Genomic DNA, 26,075 nt, shown 5'->3' on the forward strand with positions numbered 1-26,075 from the left:
TTCAGTTTTATCAGTCAGACACAGATTTATCAGGGTGACACCTGAGCAGCACAGTCTGTTAAAACAGTCTGAGACGTCAGGTGAAGCAGACGCTGCGATGGCTTTGCTACCCTTAAGCATTTCACAATAAAGAAGAAGAAGCCTTTGTTAAGTTAACCCTCTGAGAAATCAGCGATCGATCAGGTGTGATGGATCAGGGCAGAGGAATGTGCAAACTTTACACTTTTTTTTGGCAATATCAAAATCTGGATTCTTTGTCATTTTTTTTTTCAAATTCAAATTCTTCTTTTCAGTCTTTGTTTATGAACTGGATTGGAGAAAAGTTACCAATTTTTTCCAGCAGAGGGCGAAATGTTTCTCTCTGACTCACGTGATGAGCATTTTATGGCAGAATATGGCTCCTGATGTAGTCTGTAAACATTATCATCATCATTTTACTGTTTTACATGGTCTGGTGTTGAAAAAGCAAATTTAAAAATCACAAAAATTGTAAATATCCAAGAATCGCAATTTAAATCTAAAGCAACAACAAAAAAAAGTAATAGAATCGAATCGTGAGAATAGTATATCGTCCCAAGACCGAACTTCATGACAATAAGTGTTTCACTGTCAGTAATGATAGTAACAGCCTGCTCACCTTAAGATTCATGCTGCTCTAAACTCTCCTTATTGAAGAGGACGCTACGTTAGAGCACCCACCTCACAGCTAATGTTAGACAGCGAGATCAGGGCTGATCACAGGATGGATCCACTTTTTAACCAGTGGAAGAGTCTAACTCATGACATATGTTTAAAAAAAAACAGCTGATTCTCTGATAAACTCCTCATCTGCGAGTGTTACACAGCTACCTGTCTCTGTGTCTGTGTGACCACAGTCACAGAAGCTCTCACGCAGCGTCTTTGGATCAAACCAAACTACTGGAGAGGGAGGGATATTTTTTGAGTTTTCGATCTAAAACACAAGTGCAGGACTTGATTCGTCTTAAAACAGGATCTATTATACATCGCCAAACTTTAAATTGGGGGATAATCAGGAGAAAGGGTTAAAAAGTGGGAGACTCCCTCCCAGATAAGAAGCATTTGCAGCCCGTCAGTCCTCCTATTGTTAGGTCTGTTTAAAATAAGTTTCTGTATGAGACAGATTGACAAAGAGGGAAACTAAAGACATTTCCTCCATCATTTTAATTTATTTTATTTAGCTTTGTAAACTCACAACTACATTTTTTTAATCATTTTTTTGTGAAGGCTTTTTTTATTTTTTATTTCAGGGAAAATGTATTCGTTAAATATAATAACCCTGACATGTAAACACAGCATGTCTTTTGTAATTTACTTGCTTTTATTTTATTATTTTAAAATTATTCCAAAGAAATGAACAATTTTTCAGCCAGTGCTTGTTGCAGACAAACTTCATATTTTCAGTAAAAAATTTAGAAAATATAATAATAACTTGAGTTACTGTACCCCCTGAAAAATAAATAAATAAACAAATAAAATAAAAATAAAAATATTATTTAAATATTTATTTAATAAATAAATAAAAAAATATAAATATATACATCAATACAAACATAAATAAAATAAATAAATAAATCAATAAAAAATGAAAATAAATACATAAACAAATAAAAAAATACAAAAATTAAATAATAAAAATAAACATAAATAAATACATAAATAAATTAATAAAATAATATAAAAATAAAAATAAATAAATACATACATACATAAATAAAAAATAAATAAATAAATTATTAATACATCATTAAAATATAATATTTAAAAAAAAAAACATAAATAAATGAAAAAATAAAAATAAAAAAATGTGCAATTTAGGTGCTGGTGCTACCAATGAATAAATTAATGTAGAGCTGTCGGCTTTCACAGCGTCCTAATTTGGGCAAATTAAGCTACTTATTTTCCTTTTTCTATCCAAAAGTCGTCGCCTACGTTTGCAGCAGGAGTAATCTGTGTCTCCTTTACTTCTCTGTGGGTGCTGTGATGTGTTTCAGCCTCCATCCTTAATGAGAGCTGTTATTTGACGGGTGCACCATCATCCCGCTCTTTAATCCATAATAGATCAGGTGAAGTGACTTTTTATGAGCCTGCTCCTCACTGTAACAGCGCCTGTATTGATTGTTTCCTGAATCACATCAGCTTTATTATCCCAGCAGGAGGCGCGAGGGGGGATCAGAGTTTAAACAATCAGACGCTGATGATGTTTCAAGATGAACTCAAAGACTTCACAGGGTTTTACAGCGTTTCACAGCATTTCACAGCGTTTTACAGCGACTGTAAAGAAAAGAGAGGAGGATGTATCTGATGGTACGTGTCAGATGTCCATCAGATCATCCTGTAGATTGAGTCACTGCTGTCAGCGTGGCCTCCCTCCTCTCCTCTCCTCCTCTCCTCTCCTCTGTTTCCTTCCTCTCCAGTCTCCTCCTGTTGTTCCTGATGTTTGCTTGTTCAGGAGCAGGAATGTAAACCTAAACTCTGCCTCACACAGACCGAGCAGAGCGAGCCCAGCTGAAGTCTCCATCCAGAAATAACTTGTCTCCTTTCCTCCCATCACTTCTCTTTCTTTCTTCCTCTGCATCCTTCCTCTAACACGTGAGGAAACGGCTCAGCCTGGAGATATCACGGTGGCTCTTGTAGCGTCGTGCCGAGATGAGTCAGACTGAAGTGACCGTGACTCGTACCTACGATATGTTTTACAGTTTAAATGGCAGGAGTTTATGGACGGGAACGTGTTTGCTGTTTCTGAGGGACCAGGATAAAAACAGGAGCGGTGAAAGATGCAAACAGAGGATGTGGAGGAGGAGGAGGGAGCTGTGCAGACGTAGGTTTCAGCTGTTTGGGTGAGCGGAGAGATGATCAAAGAGAGGCAGCGTCTGGGCTCAGACTGAGGAGAATTCACTCTTTTCTCTGAGTTACCTTGAAGTGCAGACGACCCAGATTCCCTGGTTCCTGCTGATTCATGAAATGTGGAGGAAAAATACTGGAGGGAGGGAAACCAAGAGACGCCTCGCTTCATATCTGCAGCAAAGAGCCAAAGCTGCTAACACAGATTACAGATTACAGCCAATGATAACGTCTGTTCAACATGTGAGGAAACAAACAGCTGCTTCTCACACATCTGTCAGTGAGGCCTTCGCACACTGAGTCAGTTTCTTTCATCCTGTCTTTGTGTTTAACATATATATTCATATGCTGATCCTTTGGAGTGGCGGGGCCTTAAACACCAAGGTCTACCCATAGCTCCACCCCCGACACGTATCTTACTAATCCTGAAAATAATACACAGGAACAACAGTCGTCAACAGAATAGAAAATACTTTTTACTTCATATTTAAGGGGAAATTCAGGAGAAGTCACAGCAGCAATCAAGAAAACCAAAGTAAGAAAGTGTATAGAAAGTGTAAAAAGCTCCATAAGAAAATAGATGCTGACAGCTTGTCCATCATCGTCCAGTCAGCCAGCCTCCACCTCCACAGGGTCCAGGACTGAGCTTCTTCAGCAGTCTGTTCAGTCTCTGTCTCCTGTATCCTGTATCCTAGCATGATGCTACTCTGCCCTCTGGTATTCCCTCTGTTGCTGGGTTAGCACAGCTAGCTCGTCCATCTTATTGGAGATAGATCTTATGTTCCCAATAACAATGGATGGAAGGACAGGTCCATGTCGTCACTTCTTAGCTCACACCTGAGAACCAGCACGTCGTCCTCACCTCCTTCTCCTCACCTTGTGGGGAAACATCCGGCCTAGCACCAGTTAGCATTGACATGCTAAAGGCTGCTAACAGCTGGGTTCACATGTAAACAATGTGGCCATGGTTACATGTAGGATCTCCAGACAAACACAGGAGAAAAATCGTAAAAATATCACTGAAGACACAAAAAGTTTGGTGTCCATGACCAACAAATGAGCCATACAAAGTGATGATCCACTCCAAATACAAAGATGACGAAAAATTACAAAGACATAGAAGAGCTGCTGTAACAGGCAGCCACAATGGGGCGGCGCCTAGCAACAGCTAGGGATGGGTACCTTTCACATTTCAAACAATACGTTACCGATGCTGGTACCTGGCAATAGGTACCGGTACTCAACGGTACCAATTTTCTGTACTTTTTTTTGTTTATGTGGTAAAAAAAACTATCAATTTGTTTAATAATAAAACATAAAAAAAATTCAATTTAACATTTATTTTTTTAAATGTACAACCTTGCAAAGCTGTGTTCATGTCCAGCATGGGAAATCACCTACTCTTCCACTCCCTCACAGTCACAAGGATGTGTTTAGGTTCCTAAGCATGGTACCTTTTAGTTGTATGTGAATCGGTACCTGGTACTTTTTGCAGAATTCAGTCAGTACCTATAAAGTACCTAATTCGGCACCCATCCCTAACAACAACAGAAAAAAACATCAACATCAATCAATCAATCATCGTTTAATGTGAGGTAAACCCTTTAAACCTTGTTTTCGACCTCTAATAACTAATGAAGAAGAAACACTTAAGAAAAATCTGGACTGGAACACAACACAGCCAAACAGTATCTTCATTTTACCTGTGAGAAACATTTCTACCAGGTGTATTAATTCTTTTAAGTTTTAAAGACCACAGCCCATCTGGAATGACTGTGGAGACAATTTTTTGACCTATACTGTAGCCAGCCACCAGGGGGAGCCGTTTTTGTGGGGACCTCACTTTAAGCTGAGCAAGTTGATGCCATTTTTTCTGACACTCTGTGGTGGTGATAGTGAAATCAGCGTTTCAGACCCAAGCTGTTTTTTGAAGCAGGCTGTAAATACGTTTTTAAGTTATAATCAGTTTTTTGGCTGGGTGTGGACGTGGTTTTTGGTCTTTCTTCAGCCAGCCTCTTGCAGATTCTCCATGAACAGTGACTTTAAGCTCTTCAGGCTTCATTTTTTTAAACCGGATACAGTTCAAAGCGGATGAAAAAGGTTAAAAAGTTTTTTTTTTCATGTAGTTTCCTTTAAAAACAGTCAGCGAGCTGTAGGAGCCTCAGATTTTAGTGATGGTACCAAGTTCAGGATGTTGAACTCTCTGGCTGTGGACACACTCTGTTATCAGTCATGACCTGGTGTTGTCACACACCTCTTTACCTGATTTGATCTTTTATTAAATGATGACTGAAAGAAAACAAACACAGTGACCCTGCAGCATGCTACTTGTTAGCTTAGCATCAGCGTTAGCCTGGCTCTGTGTTCCTGTTTGCTGCTGAAGGCGTGAGAGGAAGCAGCAGCATTGATGAGACTGCAGCGCTGTGCTCTATATTTGTGACACAGAGACAGACTGTGTGTGTGTGTGTGTGTATGTGTGTGTGTGTGTGTGTGTGTGTGTGTGTGTGTGTGTGTGTGTGTTATTGATTCATAGGCAGTGTGATTGCAGCCAGCCTCCCTCAGCTGTGCTCGCTCGGCTGGCAGAGCGTGATACACTGCAGCATATCACACGGTGTGTGTGTGTTTCTGTGTGTGAGTGTGTGTGTGAGTGTTCGACAGGGTGTGTTCTTGTGCAGAGACTGTGTGTGTGTGAGTGTGTGTGTGTTTTAAAGTTGTTTCCCTGCATGTAGTCGCCCATGTAAGCGCACTGAGCTGAGAGGCGTGTGTATTTGTGGTTTTATTGGTGTGTGTTTGTGCGTTTGTGTGTGAGTGTGTATTTGTGTATATGCAGTCATTCATGTAAGCACATTGAGCCATGCAGAGTGTGTGGGTGTGTGAGGAAGTGTGTACTCACACATGTAAGCACATTGGACCATGACGTTATGCTCTGATGATGTGTTTTACCCAGTGTGTGTGTGTGTGTGTGTGTGTGTGAGTGTGTGTGTGTGTGTGTGTGCTGCAGCAGGGTCATTACTGAGCCACAGTTAGCTTTGCGGCTAATTTTATCTCCTGGGTTAGCTGTGAGTGTGCAGAGTGGATCTTTCAGCCTGAGTTGGACACAGTGAGATCAGATCGACAGATTATGTGAAGCTAACGCTAACGGCTCCGACCTCCAGCAAAAAACTGTGAGCTGCTGCCGACAGGACGAAGCCATCGTCACATCAAGTATTCAATTCGTTATGTTAATGATTATTTGAATATTTTAAAATTAGGCTGTTCCATTATTCTCAAAAACAACGGTTTGATGGGTGAAATAAACCAGATGTGTCTCCAGTCCGTCTTCGCTCCATCATGAGAACGGATCAGATAGGTTTCCATTCAAGCTAGTGTGTCAGCTTAGACTGGATCCATTGTGTTGCAGTCCGTCTGTGTGGCTGCTCCGTCATGTGGCAGGTAATATCCAGTATCCTTTATTTGCTGGACGTGGAGCTGTGACGCAAAAATCCAGTGTGGGAAAGATCAAGCGGGACAGGAAGACGTGACCAGAAGCTACCTAGAAACACCACTACGGATTCACCAGAAATCAAAAGTGCCACGTTAAGGTACCTAAATGCATCCTTGTGACTGTGATGGAGTGGGAGAGTAGGAGATTTTCCATGCTGGACATGAACACAACATTGTAAGGTTATATATTGAAGAATAAAAATGTTAAATTGAAAAACTATAAATATTTTATTATAAAACAAATTGATATTTTTTACCACATAAAGCCAAAAAGTACCTAAAATTGGTACTGTACATAGACTGTATATAGGGTGGACAGTGTGTCTCCACCATTTACCATTGTACGGTTTTGAAGCTAAAATTCCTCCGTCATTGGAATGCAATTGCAGCCAGAGTCTGTGCAGTAGAGACTGTGAGGGATTCTGGGAGAATCTGAGTGGAGCCGGGTGACAAAAATATATGTATTTTTTCTTTCCAGTCTAATCACTTCTTGACTCTACCTCCAGACATATTTTACAATCCCCGAAAAAAATACCCGAGAACAGCAGCTGTCAATCATCATTAAACATGAAGCAAAACCTCGTTTTTAACCTTGTATAACTAATGAAAACGAAACTTTTCAGAAAAAAAGAGGACTTGGATACAAGACAGCCAAATAATATCTTCAAATCACCACAACAATCAGACGTGAGAAACATTTCTACCAGGTGTTTTAATTTTTTATAGTTTGACCACAGCCCATCTGGAATGACTGGGGAGATGGATTTTTAACCTATACTGCAGCCAGCCACCAGGGGGAGCAGTTTTTGTGGAGACCTCACCTCGAGGTGAGCAAGATGACGTCCATTTTTTTTATAGTCTATGGTGACACCTTCCAATTGTACAGTGACACTTGGGAATCCATTAGTGACGCCTACCAATCACTTAATGACACTTGCACTTCCATTTTTTTTACACATGTCAATCTGTTGGTGACAATTGGAATTCCATCAGTGACATCTGCTGATTTGGCAGTGACACCTGCCAATAGCTCAACGACACTTGGATTTTCCCATTAGTGACACCTGCTTAATCAACAGTGACACCTTCTAACCCCTAAATTCCACCGCATGCGCAGCGCTGCGCCGCTCAATCCGAAAGGAGGGGGGCTGGAGGGCTGGTCCTTGGAGAGTCACAGGCTCTCGTATGAATAGCGAGATCACTCTATCACCATCCACTCCCTTAACTTTTTATATGTCAGTCTACACCCTGTCCTTTCTGCCTGTATCCTTATTAAAAGGATGTTTGGGATCAGAAAGAATGCCGAACTTATCCACTTCCAAGATCAGCTTCTCTTCATCCATGGCGTCGTGTTGCGTCTGGGACCCTCCGGCCGACTATTTACCTGATGCACGTAACTCCAGATGTGACGTATTTATAACATATGGGGGAAATTTACGTTGGAGAGTGGATTGTGTTTTATTTGGAATCTTCCATGTACTTCACACGGGGACTTCCTGTCTAGTGCTTTCTTATTGACAGTAAATTTAGGAGGTTTGGAAGCGGCCGTGCAGAAAAAGACCTGAAGCGTATTTCTCGCACCTGGGAGGAACAATGGAAGTTAAGTGCTCTGCAAGGGCGCTGCGCGGCACGTGCAGTGGAATTAAGGGATAATTGTACAATGACACTTGGAATTCCATTGGTGACACCTGCCAATCTGTCAGTGACACCTGTCACTTGCCAATAACAAAGTGTCACTTACCTACAGCTCAGTGACACCTGCCTGTCAGTTGGTAAGCAGTTGGTAGGTGTCCCTGATTGAGTGGCTGTTTTCATCTAGGATTGGCAGGTGGCACAGAGTGATTAATGGCATACCAAAAGCTGCCTCTGGATCTCTACACTCAATCGGAAACAGAGTCGGACTGCAGACGTCCCTGGTGTACTTGAGGCGTGAGAAGGTGCTGCACATATGCCCGAGAAACCTGGACTTCCTACAACCAGCATCATGATGTAACTGCTGTTAAAGAGGGAGAATTGTGCTTTCCTAGTCTTAATTCTGTCCCTCTGGTGCTCCTGTAGCATTCAGATATGTTGGGATAAATTTGAGGCAGTTTTCATCTTTCTTGGCTGAATTGTACCTGAGAAAGCTGTGAGTGTGATGGTTCTCCTGACATCAGTCACCTCAGGACCATCTAAACCTCTGTCAGAGATCGACGGCCCTTTTCTCTGCTCTGTTACGCTGAGTGAAGATGTTTCTTTGAGGAGTTGAAGTCCTGCTCTTTAAACTCGTAGTGTTGGGCTCTTCTTCCTCCCACAGCTCAGTTTTTATACACTAAGAGAGCGCGTTAATCCTCCGAGTAAATACATCTATCAGTTTCTGCTGCGTGCAGAGTGAAAGGAGCCTCTTCAGGCTGAGCTGACATTTACTAATGTTCACAAGATAAATGCCATCGATCTGAGCAAATCTGGGTCAGTCCAGCTGAGAGGAGGCGTGTATAGATATGAGTCAATGTGAACAAACAGACCAGGTTTGATTTTACAGGAAGTCTTCTCACTCCTGACACAGATATGAAGACCTGAATCAGATCCGTCTCCTCTGATCCAGAGGAACGAGGAGTCTGTGTGTTAGAAACAGAAAGGTGTGCAGGATGCTCTCTGTCCCCTCAGCGTCTTCGTCCTGTCAGGTGAAGTTTGTGACAGTGTGGAAACGTGTCCTAGTTGGCGAGCGGCGTCAGAGCGAGTGTCCTACTTACAGCGGTGTCCTTCATCAGTTCAGACGATGCTCACAGACTTCAAACGGTTTTCCATCCCTCAGACACAGACTGGACGTTAGAGAGTTCCCCTCTGACCTCTTCTCCTCAGGGGGTCTCATCAGAGGAGCAGCAAGGGGAGGTTCATCTGTCCGATACCTCGATTGAGGTCTCAATATCGATTAACAACCAATTTTTGATTATCAAGGATTTTTAAAAGTCTTAATAGCCGAAAATGACTGCGCCATTGAAAAAAATCAATCAGTTGTTGATATGCGTCTCTCTTTAAGAAAAAAAAAACAACAGCAAAAGAAAACAGCTCAAAGCTCTTTCTGTGTAGTGTCCTTGTTGATTCAGATTTAGTTTTTTACTTGAAATAAACGTCCACACTTGGAGTTTTTTTTCTCCTGTAGAACAAATTTGCAGACTTGGACCTGTGTGTTCACACTGTGTTGTTGTACTGCGTCAAACCTTCGTGACGACTGAACAGAAATGGAAAACTTGTCGTAGCTTCACTAGCTCATATTCTGTGGAACACAGAAATAAACAAAAGGAACTAAACACAACTCGGGTGCGAGACTACAAATTTAAATATCAGACTCTGACGCTACTGTCTCATGTTTCCCCACTGGCATTGAAACGTTTATTTTGTCTCTATTTTGGCTCTAATCATCAAAATTAGAAAGTAAAGGGATCAAACCAGTGCGCTGTGCAGCTCAGCAGAAACACAGATTAAACATCTGTTGACAAACTGATCACATCATGTTTCGATCACTTCACTTGTTGTCACAGACTCCAGTGAGGCGTGATGGGAAACCAAATATCCAAATGTCAGGACACACTACGTATGCTATCTTTAAATGAAAGCAAATCACAGTTGGGTTTCCAAAATAGTGACAGAGTGAGCGCTCTGTTTTTGTTTCTGTTTGGTTTTCAAAAGAAGCATCAGAGTAAGCGCTCTCACTTTCACAAATGCTCTTTGATGTTATTTTCGCTAGCTTCACCTTGTGTCCACTGCAGAGATAAACAGAGCTTTCACCACGTTATTAATGTATTTACTGTCATAGCACGATGGCTTCAAACTTTTTTTCAGTGATGTTTCCCCTGTGAAATAGTTTTTCTCTGCTGAGCCCCCCCAACAAGCTCAAAGCAGGTGTGGTGGAAAAAAAAAGATGTAAAACACAGCGCTGTGCTGTTAGCATCTGTTGGATATATTATTCAGTTTGTGAAGTTAAACAATGTTAAAGTTATATTTTAATATCCTGATCCTGTAAGCTCTGCAGCTCTCTCTGACCTGCATGTGGTTTATTTTTACTCCTCCTTTTCCCCTGAAATATCTCAGGTTGGAGCGGCCCTCAACTGCCGCTGCGTGACTCCTGCGTGCATGAAGCTTTGTCTTCTTTCTGCGGAGCACCTTGGATGTGTTAATCTGCAAAAACAGACACACGAGCATCCTCTAAAGTCTGCTTTTTTTGACCAATCAGGCGTCAGATTGGCGGGTTCATCACTGCGGTCTGTGGTTAGGATATTTAAAGGAGGAACGGTGTCATCAGACAGGTGAAGGAGGAGAGCGTCGGCAACCGAAGCTTCACCATGACGACCGAGTGTTTACGTCCGCCTCCCTGCAGCTCTGGCACAGGGAGCCAGTTTCCATGGCAACAGCTCAACCCCCCCCCCCCTTCCCTTCCTTTCCTACTTCATCCCAAACCGGCTGGCGAGGAGGCCGCCAAGCTCGCCGTGTGCGTGTGATTCATTGAGATGACTCCACATACCTGCGTCTGCATCTGCATCGCCCTCACGACACACACACACACACACATACACACACACACCTGCTCCAGATACGCCTGCACATGCATCAACATCACACACTGCAGATAAATACACACTCACAAGGATTTGCATGCACACACACACACACACATGCATCAGCCACTGGCTCTGACCCGGGAACTGAGCGCGCTCCTTTCTCTCTCTGGTTTCTAAATACAGACGCTCGTACGGCTCGCTGTGATTGGCTGCCAGGGGAACCATGCTGCCGTCTCTCTGACAACCTGCACCAGACTGTGCGTGTGTTTCTGTGTGTGTTTCCGTGTGTGTGTGTGTGTGTGGGTGTTGTGATCTGTTTGCCTGCGTCTCCATCAGCTGTGCTCTGATTCATGGTTTTCCTCACAGATTCTCAGCCCTGAGCCGCTCTCTGGACCGGTTTCAGATCCACTTCCTGTGCCAGGAGCTGAAAAATGTGTTACAGTGTGTGTCGCTGACTTCGCCACAGAAACATACGCGCAGTCTGTCACGTCGTGTGCAGATGGATGGCGCTCACAGACAGCAGAGCACAGAGACAGACGGTGCGGCGTGCCGTCTGTGACACCGTACTGAGGATACACACCAACACGCTGACGTCTTCAGACTCTTTAACCTCACAGCTCTCTGCATCCACACACACACACACACTCACACATACGTCTGAAGGTGTGTGTCTCAGGACAGACCGCCTCTCCTCAATGTTTCTGAAATCTTCATTAATCAAAAGCCCATCCGATTTATTTCCATAAGCCCATTTTATCTGGGACAAACCGACCTCTAACCCAAGAACAAGAAGTACAAATGAAACCTCAGCTGCTCCGTCTGCAGGCAGCGTATGAAGATGCTGAGAACATATCAGGTTTGCTGAGAGAGGATGGAAACAACCTCCAGTGGGACTCTGAACATCTCTCTGGGCAGGTTGTATCTTGACATCACAGATTTTGGCGGTGGATATCTTGATTCAGCCACTTCTCTGTAACAACACCATACTGCACTCCCTATACTCTGCCTGACTCCATCTGGAGTGACACCTGCCACTCGCTCAATGACAGCTGACCCTGGTTAAGTGACACCTGCAAATCTGTCAGTGACACATGAAATTCCTTTAGTGGTCCCTTCCAGTTACACTGTGACTGCTGCCAACAGCTTAGTGACACCTGCCAATATCTCTGTGACAATTGCCATTCCATTAGTGACACGTGCTTGACTGTTAGTGACACATGGAATTCCATGAGTGACCCCTGCGGATTGCGCTGTGACAGCTGCCAACAACTAAGTGACACCTGCCAATCTGTCAGTGATACCTGCAAATCAGCTCTGTGGCACTTGGCATTCCATGAGTGACACCTGCCAATAAGCTTAGTGACACCTAACAGTGGCACAGTGACACCTTCTAGTGGCAGAGTGATACTTGCCACTTTATAAGTGACACCTGCTTATTTGTCAGTGATACCTGCCTGTCAGCTCAGTGACACTTGGTATTCCATTAGTGGCACTTGCCAAAAGCTCAGTATCTTTTGCCATTTAATTAGTGACACCTGCTTATCTGTCAGTGACACTTGAAATTCCATGAGTGACTCCTGCCAGTTGCACTGCTACAGCTGCCAAAAACTTAGTGACACCTGCCAATTTGTCAGTGACACTTGGAATTCTATTACTGATACCAGCCAATCAGCTTAGTGACACTTGCCAATAGCTCAGTGTCTCTTGCATTTCTGAAGTGACATCTGCTTTTCTGTCTGTGATTCCTGCTGATAGCACAGTGATACTAACCAGTAGCAAAGTGACATCTGCAGTAGCTCAGTGACTTTTGCCATTTCATGAGTGACTTATCTGTAAGTAACACCTGCCAATCAGCTCAGTGACACTTTAAACTCATTTGTGATTCCTGCCAACAGCATAGGGACACCTGCCATTGGCTTGGTGACAAGTGCCACTTTATATGTTAAACCTGCTTGTCTGTCAGTGACACCTTCCAATCAGCTCAGTGACACTTGGAATTTCATTACTGACACCTGCTTATCAGTGACACTTAAAATTCCATGAGTGACTCCTGCCAGTTGCACTGCTGCAGCTGCCAACAGCTTAGTGACACCTGCCAATCTGTCAGTGATACCTGCCAATCAACTCATTGACACTTGGAATACCATTACTGCCACCTGCAAAGCTGTTGGTGACACGTGCCAATAGATCATTGTCTCTTGACATTCATTTGTGACACCTGCTTTTCTGTCAGTGATTCCTGCCAATAAGCTCAGTGACACTTGGAATTACATTAGTGACACTTGCCAATTAGTCATTGACACCTGCCAATAGCTAGGTGAAACTTGCCGTTTTAGTAGTGACACCTGCCATTGGCTCAGTGACACTTGCCACTTCTTTAGCGACACCTGCTTGTCTGTAAGCTATACCTGCCAGTCAGCTCAGTGACACTTGGAATTCCATTAGTGGCACTTGCCAATTAGTAAGTGACACCTGCTAATAGCTCAGTGAAACTTGCCATTTTAGTAGCGACACCTGCCTTTTCGTCAGATACACTTTTCTTCAGTTAGTGGCACTTGAAATTTCATGAGTGACACCTACTTATCAATGGGTAAGCAATTGGTTAACAAGGTTAATGGTAGGCAGGGTTCAGAGAGACAGATCTCAAACAGGCAGCATCCATGCAGGCAGACTTAACCAATCCATAACCTGCATGATCCAGCAGCTGTGATGGAAACACACACACACACACACTCACACACACTCACACACACACACACACACACACACACACACACACACACACAGTCTTATTGACCCTTCCCTCCTATAAGACCTTCAATAGAGGATAAAGAATCATTCCTCCACCTCCTCCTGACACTCAGCGGTCACTGCGTATGGATCGAGTTGGGTTATTGATGGTGTGATTGATTCATTCGTCCTCTATCAGAAGCCGTCTCTTATATCTATTGATAAACTCTGTTTTATAAAGCTTTAATGAGGTCACATCGCACGTGTTCCTCCTGCTTTCTGTCATGTTTCAGTGTTTTCTGCAGCAGAATCAAGCTGTTTCTCTTATCAGGATGTTTTCTGCAGCTCTGCGTCTGTTTCCCGTCGTTTCCTTCGTCCGTCTGCAGACTGACGCTGAGCCGTGGTGACCGCGTGCTGCAGTCATCGTGATTAATGCTGATGTGTTAAAAACTGACCTCAGAGCAGTGAGAGGCTGACAGGGTCTGTGTTTGGTCACGGTCTCTCTGAACATGGCTCGAGGATCGCAGCGTCCTGCTATCATTTAATCTGAGAGTCAGTTTGTTAATCCTGTAAATTATGGCGTGACGTTGAGAAATGACTCTGCTTCTGTTTCTGTCTCCGTCAGATGTTCACGGGTCTCCTGAAGCACACACCTCCTCCGGCCTCCTCCGCAGCCTCCTCCTCCTCTTCCTCCTCCGCCTTGGACCAAAACAGCAACGCACAAACTACAACTCCCACAATCCCACGGGGTCACCTGGTGGTGGGCACGAAGGACCAGCTCCGTCTCCTCACCCCCGTGGGCAGCACGGCGACGTCCAATCACTGCACGGTGTCCAGGGTCCACGCCGCAGGAGCAGCAGCGCCCAGACCTCCTTCATCGCTGAGCGAAGAGGACGATGGAGGAGGAGGAGAAGGAGGAGGAGGGAGGGTGAAGAAGAAACGGAGGAAAAAGGACAAGAGGGAACGGGAGGCGGTGGAAAGGGAGAGCAGCAAACCAAAGAAACGCCGCGAGGAGAAGGAGGCCGCCACGGTCTCTCTGAGGAGGAGCAAGGAGCCCAAGGAAGGGAAGGAGAGGAAGGAGAGGAGGACAAAAGGGAAGGAGGGAAGGAAGGAGATCAGGACTGAGCTGAAGAATGTGACCGGGGGGAAAGCTGCGGCACCCGGACCCCCACAGGGACCCGTCAAGGTTCCTGGGAAACGAGGACGGAAACCCAAAATCAAAGTCCTTCCTCCTCTACCCAAGAACCAAGGTACACACACACACACACACACACACACACACACACACACACACACACACTTCAAACCCCTGTGTGTGTGTGTGAGGGAACTGTTAATGTGAGTGTGTGTGATGGTGTCAGACAGTTTCACTCATGTTTCTCGAACGGCGCTCGTTTAGGCCTGGTCTGACTCACAGCGACGTCCTTAAATAGATCACGTGTGTGTGTGTGTGTGTGTGTGTGTGTGTGTGTGTGTGTGTGTGTGTGTGTGTGTGTGTGTGTGTGTAAACAGTTGAGTGTGTTGCAGCTTTAATCTGGAACATTTGTGCTCTTGATTTGAAGGAACAGCCTGTTTCTGTTTTTAACCTCCTTAAATTAGGATCAGACACGAGGAGATAAACTCATCTGATTATAATCTGACTGATTTATAAAGAGGGGAGCGTGTGTGTGTGTGTGTGTGTGTGTGTGTGTGTGTGTGTGGGAGGATACATTAGCTCTGATTCAAAGCTTAAAATCAGATTTATTAACAGTCACGTCCCTCGGTGTGGATATGGAGCTCGATGCTGTGGACGTGGATTCTTCAGGATATTTTTCAAACACAAGATAAAAAATATGTTCAAAACTCAGAAAACATGTTTACGTTTTATTTTATTTCACTAAATGAGAACTTTCCACTATCAACTGCCTGTTTTAAGTCTTAAAAACCCATCAGAGCATCAGCGCTCCTGTTCTACAAGCGCTCTTTAAATTACCGTAACTCTCCAGCTATTTGGGCAAAGAAAATTCAAGTGGCTCCTGAAAGAACAAACAACAAGCTTTTTGATGATCCGTGGTGTTACTGTGCTTCACAGAAATCTGTGTGCAACAACATTTCAATTACATGCAACAACTGATGCAAGCTGTTCTTATTACCGTAACTCTTCTGCTACTTGGGCAAGAGAAAAAATCAAACAGCTCCTGAAAGACGAGAAGAGTTTTTGCTTATGATGTCTGACTCCTTTAGAGTCAAAACAACAAAAGGTCTGTAAGAAAAGATGAGTGTCAACTCACTAGTCAACACATCAAAAAACATCAACATCCAGGCAGAGGAGGGGGTTGAGGCAGACACAGACACTGACACACATGTTTAGAGGCCCAGAGGAGATGATGAGTATTCCTGTGAAAGTTGATATTTTACTTCTTATGGAAAATCTTGCACACTCTACCTTTAGCGTACAGAGTGTGGAAGTGTTGAAGCACTTTGAGTGCTCAGAAAAACCAGTAAAGCTTTATTTAGGTACAAATCTGTTTATCATGAATTAAAAAAACACTAATTTAAAATCATATGTTGGATAAAAAGTCATAAATGTGCCATAAACTGAAAAATTCGGAGACAAAAATGTTGACATAGAAATTATATATCAGAGATAAAAGTCAATGGTATGATCAAGTCATTTTCTCGTTTTGTATTTTTGACTTGTACAACTCTTTTTTTTTAGCTTCACATGTAAGCTTTGAGCTTCTGTCTCATAAATGTGACATTTTTCCTCATCATAACTGAATAAAATAGAGTAGAACTTTATTGTCACTGAAACAATACAACAAAATTAAAGTCACAGCAGCAATCAAGAAAACCAAAGTAAGAAAGTGTATAGAAAGTGCAAAAAGGTCCATAAGAAAATAGATGCTGACAGCTTGTGAATAGCATGATGCTACTCTGCCCTCTGGTATTCCCTCTGTTGCTGGGTTAGCACAGCTAGCTCGTCCATCTTATTGGAGATAGATCTTACGTTCCCAATAACGATGGATGGAAGGACAGGTCCATGTCGTCACTTCTTAGCTCACACCTGAGAACCAGCACGTCGTCCTCACCTCCTTCTCCTCACCTTGTGGGGAAACATCCGGCCTAGCACCAGTTAGCATCGGCATGCTACAGGCTACTAAAAGCTGATTTTACATGTAAACAATGCAGCCATGGTTACATGTAGGATCTCCAGACAAACACAGGAGAAAAAAGTAGTAAAAAATATCACTGAAGACAAAACCGCCAAGCATTCTACCACTTCTTTTGTTTATAATCCCTTCATTTTCCTTAGGGATTAATTAATTATGATTATTTTTTCACACCTGTGGTTTTATTAATTTTGTATTTCAAATACTAGTTTTGTAAGTTTATTATTCTGTATAATTAATCTGCTTGTCTTCTTCAGTTAAACACTAAAGTTTTTAAACTCAACAGACCTGTGACAGTAATCTCATTTCACTCTTTGAGATTAAATGATAAAATAATGTGTGTTTATCGTGTCCAGTTTAATTTAAATTTAATCTGTTCCCTCTGGACTGGTTTTTATGATTTCCTCAGTGACACTTTTCTTCCTCCATCAGCTCCTCCTCCCTCGGGTCTCCACCCTAAAGTCCAGATCCACACCAAGAACCATGGAGCGGCCAACAGCAAGACCCCGGGCCCCTCAGCGCCCAGACAGAGGGGCCGCAAACCCAGGTGAGACGTGTTCAAAGACAGAAGGAGAGATTCAGGGTGAGGAAGGAGGAGACGCTGATAAAGAGGAGAAGGAGTCAGAGGGAGCAGAGCGGCTTTAAAAGTGTCGTCCTCAACAAATCAAAGCGTTGGTCTCTGAGCCTGAGGAGCACGCGCTCTGCTCTCAGGTGTGCCGTTGTTGTCAGGACTCAGACTTTCATTCATGCAGAGACGACTTCTGAGGATCTGTCCTCTTCGTCCTGCAGGTTTGAAACAATTCAGATCAAGTTTTTCTGATTCCTCTTCCTGTAGCATCCTCGTCAGTGAACTTATTGCAGACTCCGCTTAGAGACGACAACAAACAGTAGAAGCACATAGCTTCTCTGCACCGCAAACTTTCTTTGCAGCTCAGATTCCTGCAGACATCCTGCCTTAGACTGAAGTCTGTGTGTGTCTTTGGGTTTGCACGCTCTTACTGCAGCTGGTTTAGACTCTTTAGCTCAGGTGTTGCAGGAAGCTGCAGTAAGGTTTGAATTAGCATGCTAACAGAGCTTACTGATCTCATGTATCGGTAATATTTGCACGATCTGGATCAGAGAATATTAGAAACGCTGCAGGATTTCTTTTCAAAATAAAAGCCTGAGCAGGTTTTTCTGAGGTTTTTCACCCAGGGCTTTTATTTTGAAGTTTGGTCCGAGTCTACAAACCTGGCCTTGGTTCCCAGAGGGATATATTGTTGTGAAAGCATAGCCTGATACCCAGACCTCCTGGTTTTCAGCTGAGAGAAGATAAAACTAAGGAACTGATCAGAGAGCGTGATAAAGATGTGACGCTGGATTCACAGGGAGACTGGAAAGAAGAGGTCAGGAAGTCCTGCACGACTTCATGACAGCCGCGATACACTCATCCAGAAAATAAAGAGATGGAGAGAATGAGCATTTCCTGATAGAGGTAGAGAGATGTAATCAGAGTAACGTTGGAAATAAAGACAGAGTCAGAGATATAAACCCTGAGGCAGGCTGAGATAACAGATGTCAGAGGTTTCAAACAAGAGAGGAGAGAAAGACAAAGAAGAGGAGGAAAGGAGGAAAGGAGGGATGGATGGAGAGAAATGAGAGATGCTCAGAAGGAGGGACGGTCTGAAAGAGAGGAGCTGATCACACAGATGGAAAGAGGAGCTGCTTTGGAGGGTAAAAATAGAGAAAACTGATTCAGGTTCAGATCCAGGTCAGGTTCAGGATCAGGTCACAGAAACAGATCAGCTCCTCATGTGGAACAGTTTAAATCTGTTTCTTCGTCTCTTTCTGCTCGCTGAGGAAGACTCTCAGAGACAAATGGGTAAACTCAGACAGCGGAGATGCTCTCAACGGCTAGAAACAGAAACGCGTCAGTCCTTACAAACCCATGGAGTAGAATAGAATAGAGTAGAATAGAGTGAAATACTTGATTAATCGTCAAAGGGAAATTCAGAGTCACAGCAGCAACACAAGAAAGTATCAAGAGCAGAACATCCACTTCTTCTCCAGTTTGTTCAGTCTGTCTCTCGTGTTTCCTGTCCGCTGACAGCAGGTGAAATCCTGTGTGGTGCTAAGTTAGCACGGCTAGCTCGTCCATCTTCTTGGCGATAGATCTTATGTTCCCAATAACGATGGATGGATGGAAGGACAGGTCACAAGCTCACAAAGAAGCACCAACAAGTCATCTTCGCTTCCGTTTCCTTAGCTCACAGAGAACATTGGGCCTAGCACCCGTTAGCATCAACATGCAACAGGCTGCTAACAGGTGAAATCTTGTCTAGAAACAATGGTTCCACAAAGTATCTCTGGACACACACAGGAGCAAAAAAAAGTAAAAACACCACTGCAAACACAACCAGTTTGGTGTCAGTGACCGAAACATTAGACATGAAAAGTAACGACAGGCTCCAAAAAAAAAGAAAACCTAAAAGAGAAAAGGAAAAGACCCAGAAAACAATGATGAGAGAGCTGATGCAACATGTTTTCGTCCATCAGAATCGTTAACCTTTATACTAAACGATCCTCTTATCAGTTCTTTACATTACACCAGAGCCGCCAGACTAGTCTGCTGCAGCTATCTTAGCTTAGCAGTTAGCTAACATTTCCCAAGAAAACTCTTGATTCGGGATTTTCAGCTTGAAGTTTTACTGAAGATTACTCTCTGACACCAGATTCTTATTCAACACATTGAACATGTTCTAAATCTCCTTATTTTCCAAAAACTATACAGACAAAATAGAGCTAGCTTGATGCTACTATATATGGGAAATTGCATTGATATGCTAGCAGTTAGCATACATCGGTACAACTTTGGCTTTGGAATACAATTTCAACTTTCATCACATAAACATGTCAAATACTCACAGGTAAATGAAAGAAAAGTGATGTTCACTACGGCAAGGTTCCAAACAACTTAGAATACTGCTATAACCACTCCAAGGCTCTAGATGGCGTCCTGTCAATAGCATACAAAAAAAACAGCACATAAACATCACATGACGTGCAGTTTTTACTTATTCCTAAATATTTACATCTGGAGAATCCAGATCCAGTAACAAATTCACATTTATTCACTTATAAACTCAATAAAAATGTTTTTGACGCAGAAAAACCTTAAAAGATACTTCTTTTTTACAGTTTTAAATCCATGAAGGAGACTTTGCATGTCAAAGTGTGGGTCACAGTTCATGAAGGATTCTCCAAACTGTGTCTGATGTTTGGATCAGACGAAGTGATGAGTTGTTTTATCAGGAAGCCGAGGATGAGCAGCGTTTGATGAAGCTCAGAGAGGAGACGTCGAGTTTCAGAGGAAGAGGAAGATGCTCGTCTGTGATTCAGACAGTTTCCCTCTCTGAAGTTAATTAGTGACTCTGCAGACGGAGTTCAGACACAGGTCAGACTCCGGCTCAGAAACCTGACTCATCTGAAGCTCTGTGGGCTCGGAGGAAGAAATCTGAAACAGAGAGAGACGCTTCAGCTCCTGATGGAGAGCAGCCGGCTCCTTCCTCCTCCTCTGCCTCAGAGTTTTTCTTCAGCTGAGGATCAAACTCACTCCCACACACAGATTCATCTCTGTCAGCTGATTAGAGATATAATAATCTCAGTATTTCACGCTGTCTGTTCTCTCTGCGAGCGGGCTCACCTGTCGACTCCTCTGCTTTAATAAAAACACTTTCCTCTGCGCCACATTACGTGTGTGTTTGGCTGTTATTATGCTGATGGGTGTTTACATTTCTCTGAGTGTTCAGATCCTGATGAAGAGTCTTCATTTCATCTCCACCTCCTCTTCACTCCTCTACAGATTAATGAAGATGATAATCGTCACTTTGCTCAGGCGTCATGATCGTTATTCCCCACTTTACAGGAATCAGATCAGAGGATATCTGATCAGATCAGAGGATATCTGATCAGATCCTGCTCTCTGACCCACTCTGCAGATTGTATCTGACACCAGCAGGAGGCTGTGGACGCTCCTTCTGCTCCTCGTCGTCTTTAAAAAACCCAGCTTTGATTTTACCTAAAGAGACAGATTCACAGTCTCTGTCAGAAAACCGGCTGCAGGCTACCAGAGCTGATAATTACTCCTCTTCCTCTTCCTCCTCTTCCTCTTCCTCCTCTTCCTCGTGCAGAGATCCTGGCGCAGCGCCGGTGGAGAAGAAGAAGAAGGGGAAGAGGAGAAACCAGGAGCCGGCTGTCCAGGAGGGGGCGGAGAGTGACGACACTACCTCAATGTCCCTCAACATGGGAGGAGACGACAGCCAGGACCCCCTGGATAACGCTAACGTGAGTAAGACCTGGTCCCTGGTCCAGACCAGGACCGCTCTAACACATGATCAGGATCAGTTAAAGTGTGCAGGTTTTAGGGTGTGAGCTCACTGCAGCGCCACCATGAGGACGGATGATCAGGCTATTATCATCAGCTCATCTGAGCTGTGTGTTCAGTATTAATCCAAACAGTCAAAATAAAGGAGATTAAACCGAGATTAAACTTTCCTTTAAAAGTCTTCAAACTCTGGATCCAGCGCCTTCAAATACTCTAAAAGTTTGACCCAGTGGTTCCTGAAATAAACTTTCATATTTTACCCTTTCTTAAAAATCTAAAGACAAAAATAAATGTTTGATTTTAAGTGAAATCTTTCAGATAGTGTAATGTTATAGACGTTTTCCTACATGTACCAAGTTTAGGTCACAGGAAAAGGCTACAGTAAAAAAAACAAAAACAAAAAAGTTTAGATTTAAAGATAAATTAGCCTTGTAGCTAACTCAGGCGTATTTACATGGATGCTGTGTGTGCTGAAACGTTCATGAATATGCTCTGTCCCATTAAATAAATAAATAAAAAATATAAATGTTATAAAGAAAACAAGTTTTAAAGTTACAAGGTTAAAATAATAATGTGAAAAAAAAACAATATTACATTTTTTTTAAGTTTAGTCTTTTTTTCATTTATACTGTCATATTTTTTTCATTATTTTTTGATTTTTTTATTCAATCAAAATATAAAAAATCTCAAATTATTTAAAAAAGCAGTAAGAAGAAAACAAATTCTTATATCTGCCCCTTCTCTCACAAAAAAAAAAAAATATATATTACACAAGACTGAAAAAAAAAATGTCAACCAGCACACCTTTTAGCCTTCCAATATTACTTTTCTTACAGAAATACAACAAACAAACAAAAAAAATCCAGAAACATAAATGTGATTGCTCATGTTAATTTCATTTTGCCACAAAACAAAAGAAAAAAAAGACAAATTGACATAAATTAAGTATTTTATTATGGGTGTAGTATTAAAATTTCACAAGTATAATATTATATGAAATGTAAGTATATAAAGTGTTAATAAAATGTCCCAGTGTTGAAGTGTAATGCTGTAAAATAATATAGCATCTTCATGTAAAAAGTGAAAAAGTAACGTAACGAGTTAAAAATCTTAATTTAATGAGTTAATATCATAATAATAAGGATACAATCTAATAGTAAAAAAATATTCTGTAGTATAATGTAATGAGTTCAAATTGAAGTGTAAGGAGAATTTTAGTCTAACAATTATTGGTGGGAGGGAAAAAATCTCTTTACCGAAGTATCAGGATTGTTTGTTTAACCAATTTAAATCAGGATTTTTTGTTTCAAATAAAAAAAACATTTTTTTCAAATTTAATTCTTTTATTTTAGTCTTTATTTATAAGCTGGGTTGGAAGAAGTTGAGATGTCAGGTCCCTGTGCATTTTAAAAAAAAATATGGCTCCTGATATAGCCTGTAGACGTCAACATCATTACTCAACTTTTTCTCATGGTCTGGTGTTAAAAAAAAAAAAAATCACAAAAATCGGAAATATCCAGAATCAAAATTTCAATTAAATCCGCATCCCAAAATTTCCTAAAGAATTGAATCAGGAGAAAAACATATCGCCCCAGCCCTCTTAACAAGTTAGGATTGTAATTGTTAAAGTTAATATCATAAACTTTGGGAAATAGAAACTAAATGTTATGAAATTAACCTTGTTCTGAGAGTGAAATCTGAAAGTTTGAAGAGAAAAGTTTTAATTTAATGAGTTTAACTTGTTACAAGATTAAACTCTGAACGTTTAGAGAAAATGATTAAATTATTCTCATGCTCTGTCTGACTTTATTCTTCTTCTCTCAGAAAATTAGATTCAGTATAATAAATCTTTGACCTTTAAATGCTCTGAAGTCGTTTTCTTCACATTAATGCTGCCGTCTTACCGTCTCCTTTTTATTTTATTTTATTTGATTTTGTGTTTTTCTCTCGTACCTGTTGGCTCCTGGGGTCAGGGGTCACGGTTAAATCTCAGCAGTTCAGGAAACTGCTCCGTGAGACTGTTAAAAAGTGAAACTGTTTAAATGGTGTTTCAGCCTTTACGTCAGGATGAAGCTCAGACCGGCTCAGACTGTGTCTGCGTGTTAAATAATCCTCTCACTGCCTCAGTCGGAGCACGGAGATTATTCTGCTTCTCAAAGCGTCCTCACCGTTTTGTTTGGGTCCTTTCAGAAGCGGCGTTCAGGACGGCAGGTGAAGAGGAGGAAGTACAACGAGGATCTGGACTTCAAGGTGGTGGACGACGACGGAGAGACCATCGCAGTTCTTGGAGCCGGTCGGATCTCAGCGCTGAACGCCACGGCTCTGGCGTGGCAGGCCGAGGTACGGAAACACTGATGGTTCAGTCCCACAGGGGTGACAGAGGCTGAGTTTCTGTGGCTTTGGGGGTTTATTCTGTGGTTATTTTTGTGGCGGTCTCTCTCGTTTGTGCTCAAATGAAGGGTTCCTGTTTAACGCAGTCTGAAAGCTCCCTAAACACTCTCTAAACCCTCTCTAAACTCTCTCTGAAGGCTCTCTGAACTCTCTCTAAAAATTCTCTAAACATTATCTGAACACATCAGAATGTTATTTCTGAACGCTCCCTGAACGCTCTCTGAACATTCTCTAAACATTCTCTGAACGCTCTCTGAACGTTTTCTGAATGCATTCTGAACGTTATTTCTGAACGTTCTCTCAGCGCCCCCTGAAACTCTAAAAGCTTTCTGAACACTCTTTCTGAACGCTCTCTGATTGCTCTCTAAGCGCTCTCTGAACGCTCTCTCTGAACGCTCTCTCTGAACATTCTCTAAACATTATCCTAACACATCAGAATGTTATTTCTGAACACTCCCTGAACGCTCTCTGAACATTCTCTAAACATTCTCTGAACGCTCTCTGAACATTCTCTCTGAACACTCCCTGGACTGTCTTTCTAAACGGTCTCTAAACGGTCTCTAAACCGTCTCTAAACTGTCTCCAAACGCTTTCTGAACCCTCTCTGAACATTCTCTGAATGCTCTTCGAACATTCTCTGAATGCTCTTCGAACATTCTCTGAATGCTCTCTGAATGTTATTTCTGAACGCTCCCTGAACACTCTCTGAACGCTCTTTGAATGCTCTTTGAACGCTTTCTGAATGCTCTCTGAACGGTCTTTCTGAACGCTATCTGAATGCTCTCTGATTGCTTTCTGATTGCTTTCTGAATGCTCTCTGAACATTCTCTCTAAATGCTCCCTGAATGCTCCCTGAAAAATGTTTCTAAATGCTCTCTGAACGCTCTCTGAACGTTTTCTGAATGCATTCTAAACGTTATTTCTGGACGCTCTTTCAGCGCCCCCTGAAACTCTAAAAGCTTTCTGAACACTCTTTCTGAATGCTCTCTTATTGCTCTTTAAGGGCTCTCTGAACACTCTCTCTGAACACTCTCTGAACACTCTCTAAACGCTCTCTGAATGATCTCTGAAAGCTCTCTGAACACTCTCTCTGAACACTCTCTCTGAACGCTCTCTGAACGCTCTCTGAACGATCCCTGAACGCTCTCTAAGCGCTCTCTAAGCGCTCTCTGAACGATCCCTGAACGCTCTCTGAAGGCTCTCTCCGAGTGCTTCCTGAACCCTGACCCTAGTCTCATGAGTCGTCTTCTGTCCGTGTCCCCTAGGAGCCACCTGAGGACGAGGCCAACATCATTGAGAAAATCCTGTCAGTGAGGACGGCCAAGAAAGAGGTGACACACACACTCTGCTTCACACACTCTGCTGCACACACACACACACTCTGCTGCACACACACACACACACACACACGCGCAGACAGTTTCCTGCAGTAATGAAGTGAACGGTCTCCTCTCCTCATTCTTAAATCCTCTCTCCTGCTGTCACTGTAAATTTATTTCTCCTTCACTTCATCTTCCTCTTCCTCTCTGCTTCGTCTCGTCTCGTCAGACTTCTTCATCAGAGGACCAAGTGGAGGACAGAGAGGAGTTTTACGTCAAGTACAGAAATTTGTGAGTCAGTCTTCATCATTTTACTCTGCTCTGTGTTGTCCGTGTTGAGTCCTGCAGCGGGATGTGTTTCTATCCAGAGACCGTCTGTCAGACTGAGTCTCAAATGTTGTTTTCACTGACAGTATTTTTTTTTAGTAACAATGAAGACGGATGTGTGTTTTATGGTCTTTAACAGTGTCTACATGTGTGTGTGTGTCAGAGAAAACAGGAAACACTCTTACAGTCAAATCTTTGTCTTAGCTGTCTTTTCTTGTTCGGTGTAACTGAGTGTTTGGAAAGTTACAGCCTGTTATCAATATGACGATAAGCAGTTGATTAAGATTGATCAGCTAACTTTGTTCTCATTAGCATAGCCTAGCTTAGCCACCCTGTCATGGCTGATGAAATGGAATGAATGATTCTTCTTCTTTGACAGCAAATAACTTAGAAGCTTAACGCCACCTACTGCACATGAGTGTGTAGCACAAAATCAAATCACAAACTTTCTGAATTTCAAACAGTGAAAACTAAATAACAAAGTGCTTGACAGATTTTAAATACTATGTACATATGGTGTCATATGCCACGTCAAAGCATTTAAAGCAGTTAAAGGTCCTTTCATTAAAAAGTAAAAAAGAAAAACAGTCAAACTTGATTTGAATTGGAATATGCCTCCAGGGAACTCACATGCCAGTCTGAAAACTTAAATATACCAATATGCAATACAATAAAATATACCACCAAAAAACTGATACGCCAGTAGAGAAATTTTGAATATGCCTCTAAGGAACTTACATGCCAGTTAAAAAACTTGAAGATGCCGCTAGGGAACATGCATGCCAGTCTGAAAACTTGAACATGCCACAAAGAAACTGATATGCTGGTAAGGAAATCTTGAGTATGCCTCCAAGGAACTCACATGCCAGTGAAAAAACTTTAAAATGCCTCGAGAAAACTGACATTCCAG

The 26,075-nt window shown here is 42.4% G+C and overlaps 1 protein-coding gene across 5 annotated transcripts in view; it reads left to right on the plus strand.

Annotated features, from left to right (window-relative positions):
• The window catches only part of chd6 (chromodomain helicase DNA binding protein 6), a 96,597-nt gene that overhangs the window by 25,605 nt on the left and 44,917 nt on the right, over window positions 1-26,075 (plus strand). For all 5 annotated transcript variants that reach the window (XM_074669056.1, XM_074669136.1, XM_074668973.1 and 2 more), the window contains exons 3-8: window positions 14,239-14,863; window positions 17,198-17,312; window positions 20,935-21,088; window positions 23,319-23,468; window positions 24,785-24,850; window positions 25,068-25,129. In XM_074669056.1, coding sequence (XP_074525157.1) covers window positions 14,239-14,863; window positions 17,198-17,312; window positions 20,935-21,088; window positions 23,319-23,468; window positions 24,785-24,850; window positions 25,068-25,129 — 1,172 coding nt within the window. The remainder of the gene's footprint in view (window positions 1-14,238; window positions 14,864-17,197; window positions 17,313-20,934; window positions 21,089-23,318; window positions 23,469-24,784; window positions 24,851-25,067; window positions 25,130-26,075) is intronic.

Source organism: Halichoeres trimaculatus, unplaced genomic scaffold, assembly GCF_033239565.1.
Source record: "Halichoeres trimaculatus isolate MK-OKI-2021-1 unplaced genomic scaffold, fHalTri1.1 fHalTri1_scaffold_1, whole genome shotgun sequence".
Lineage (NCBI taxonomy): Eukaryota > Metazoa > Chordata > Actinopteri > Labriformes > Labridae > Halichoeres > Halichoeres trimaculatus.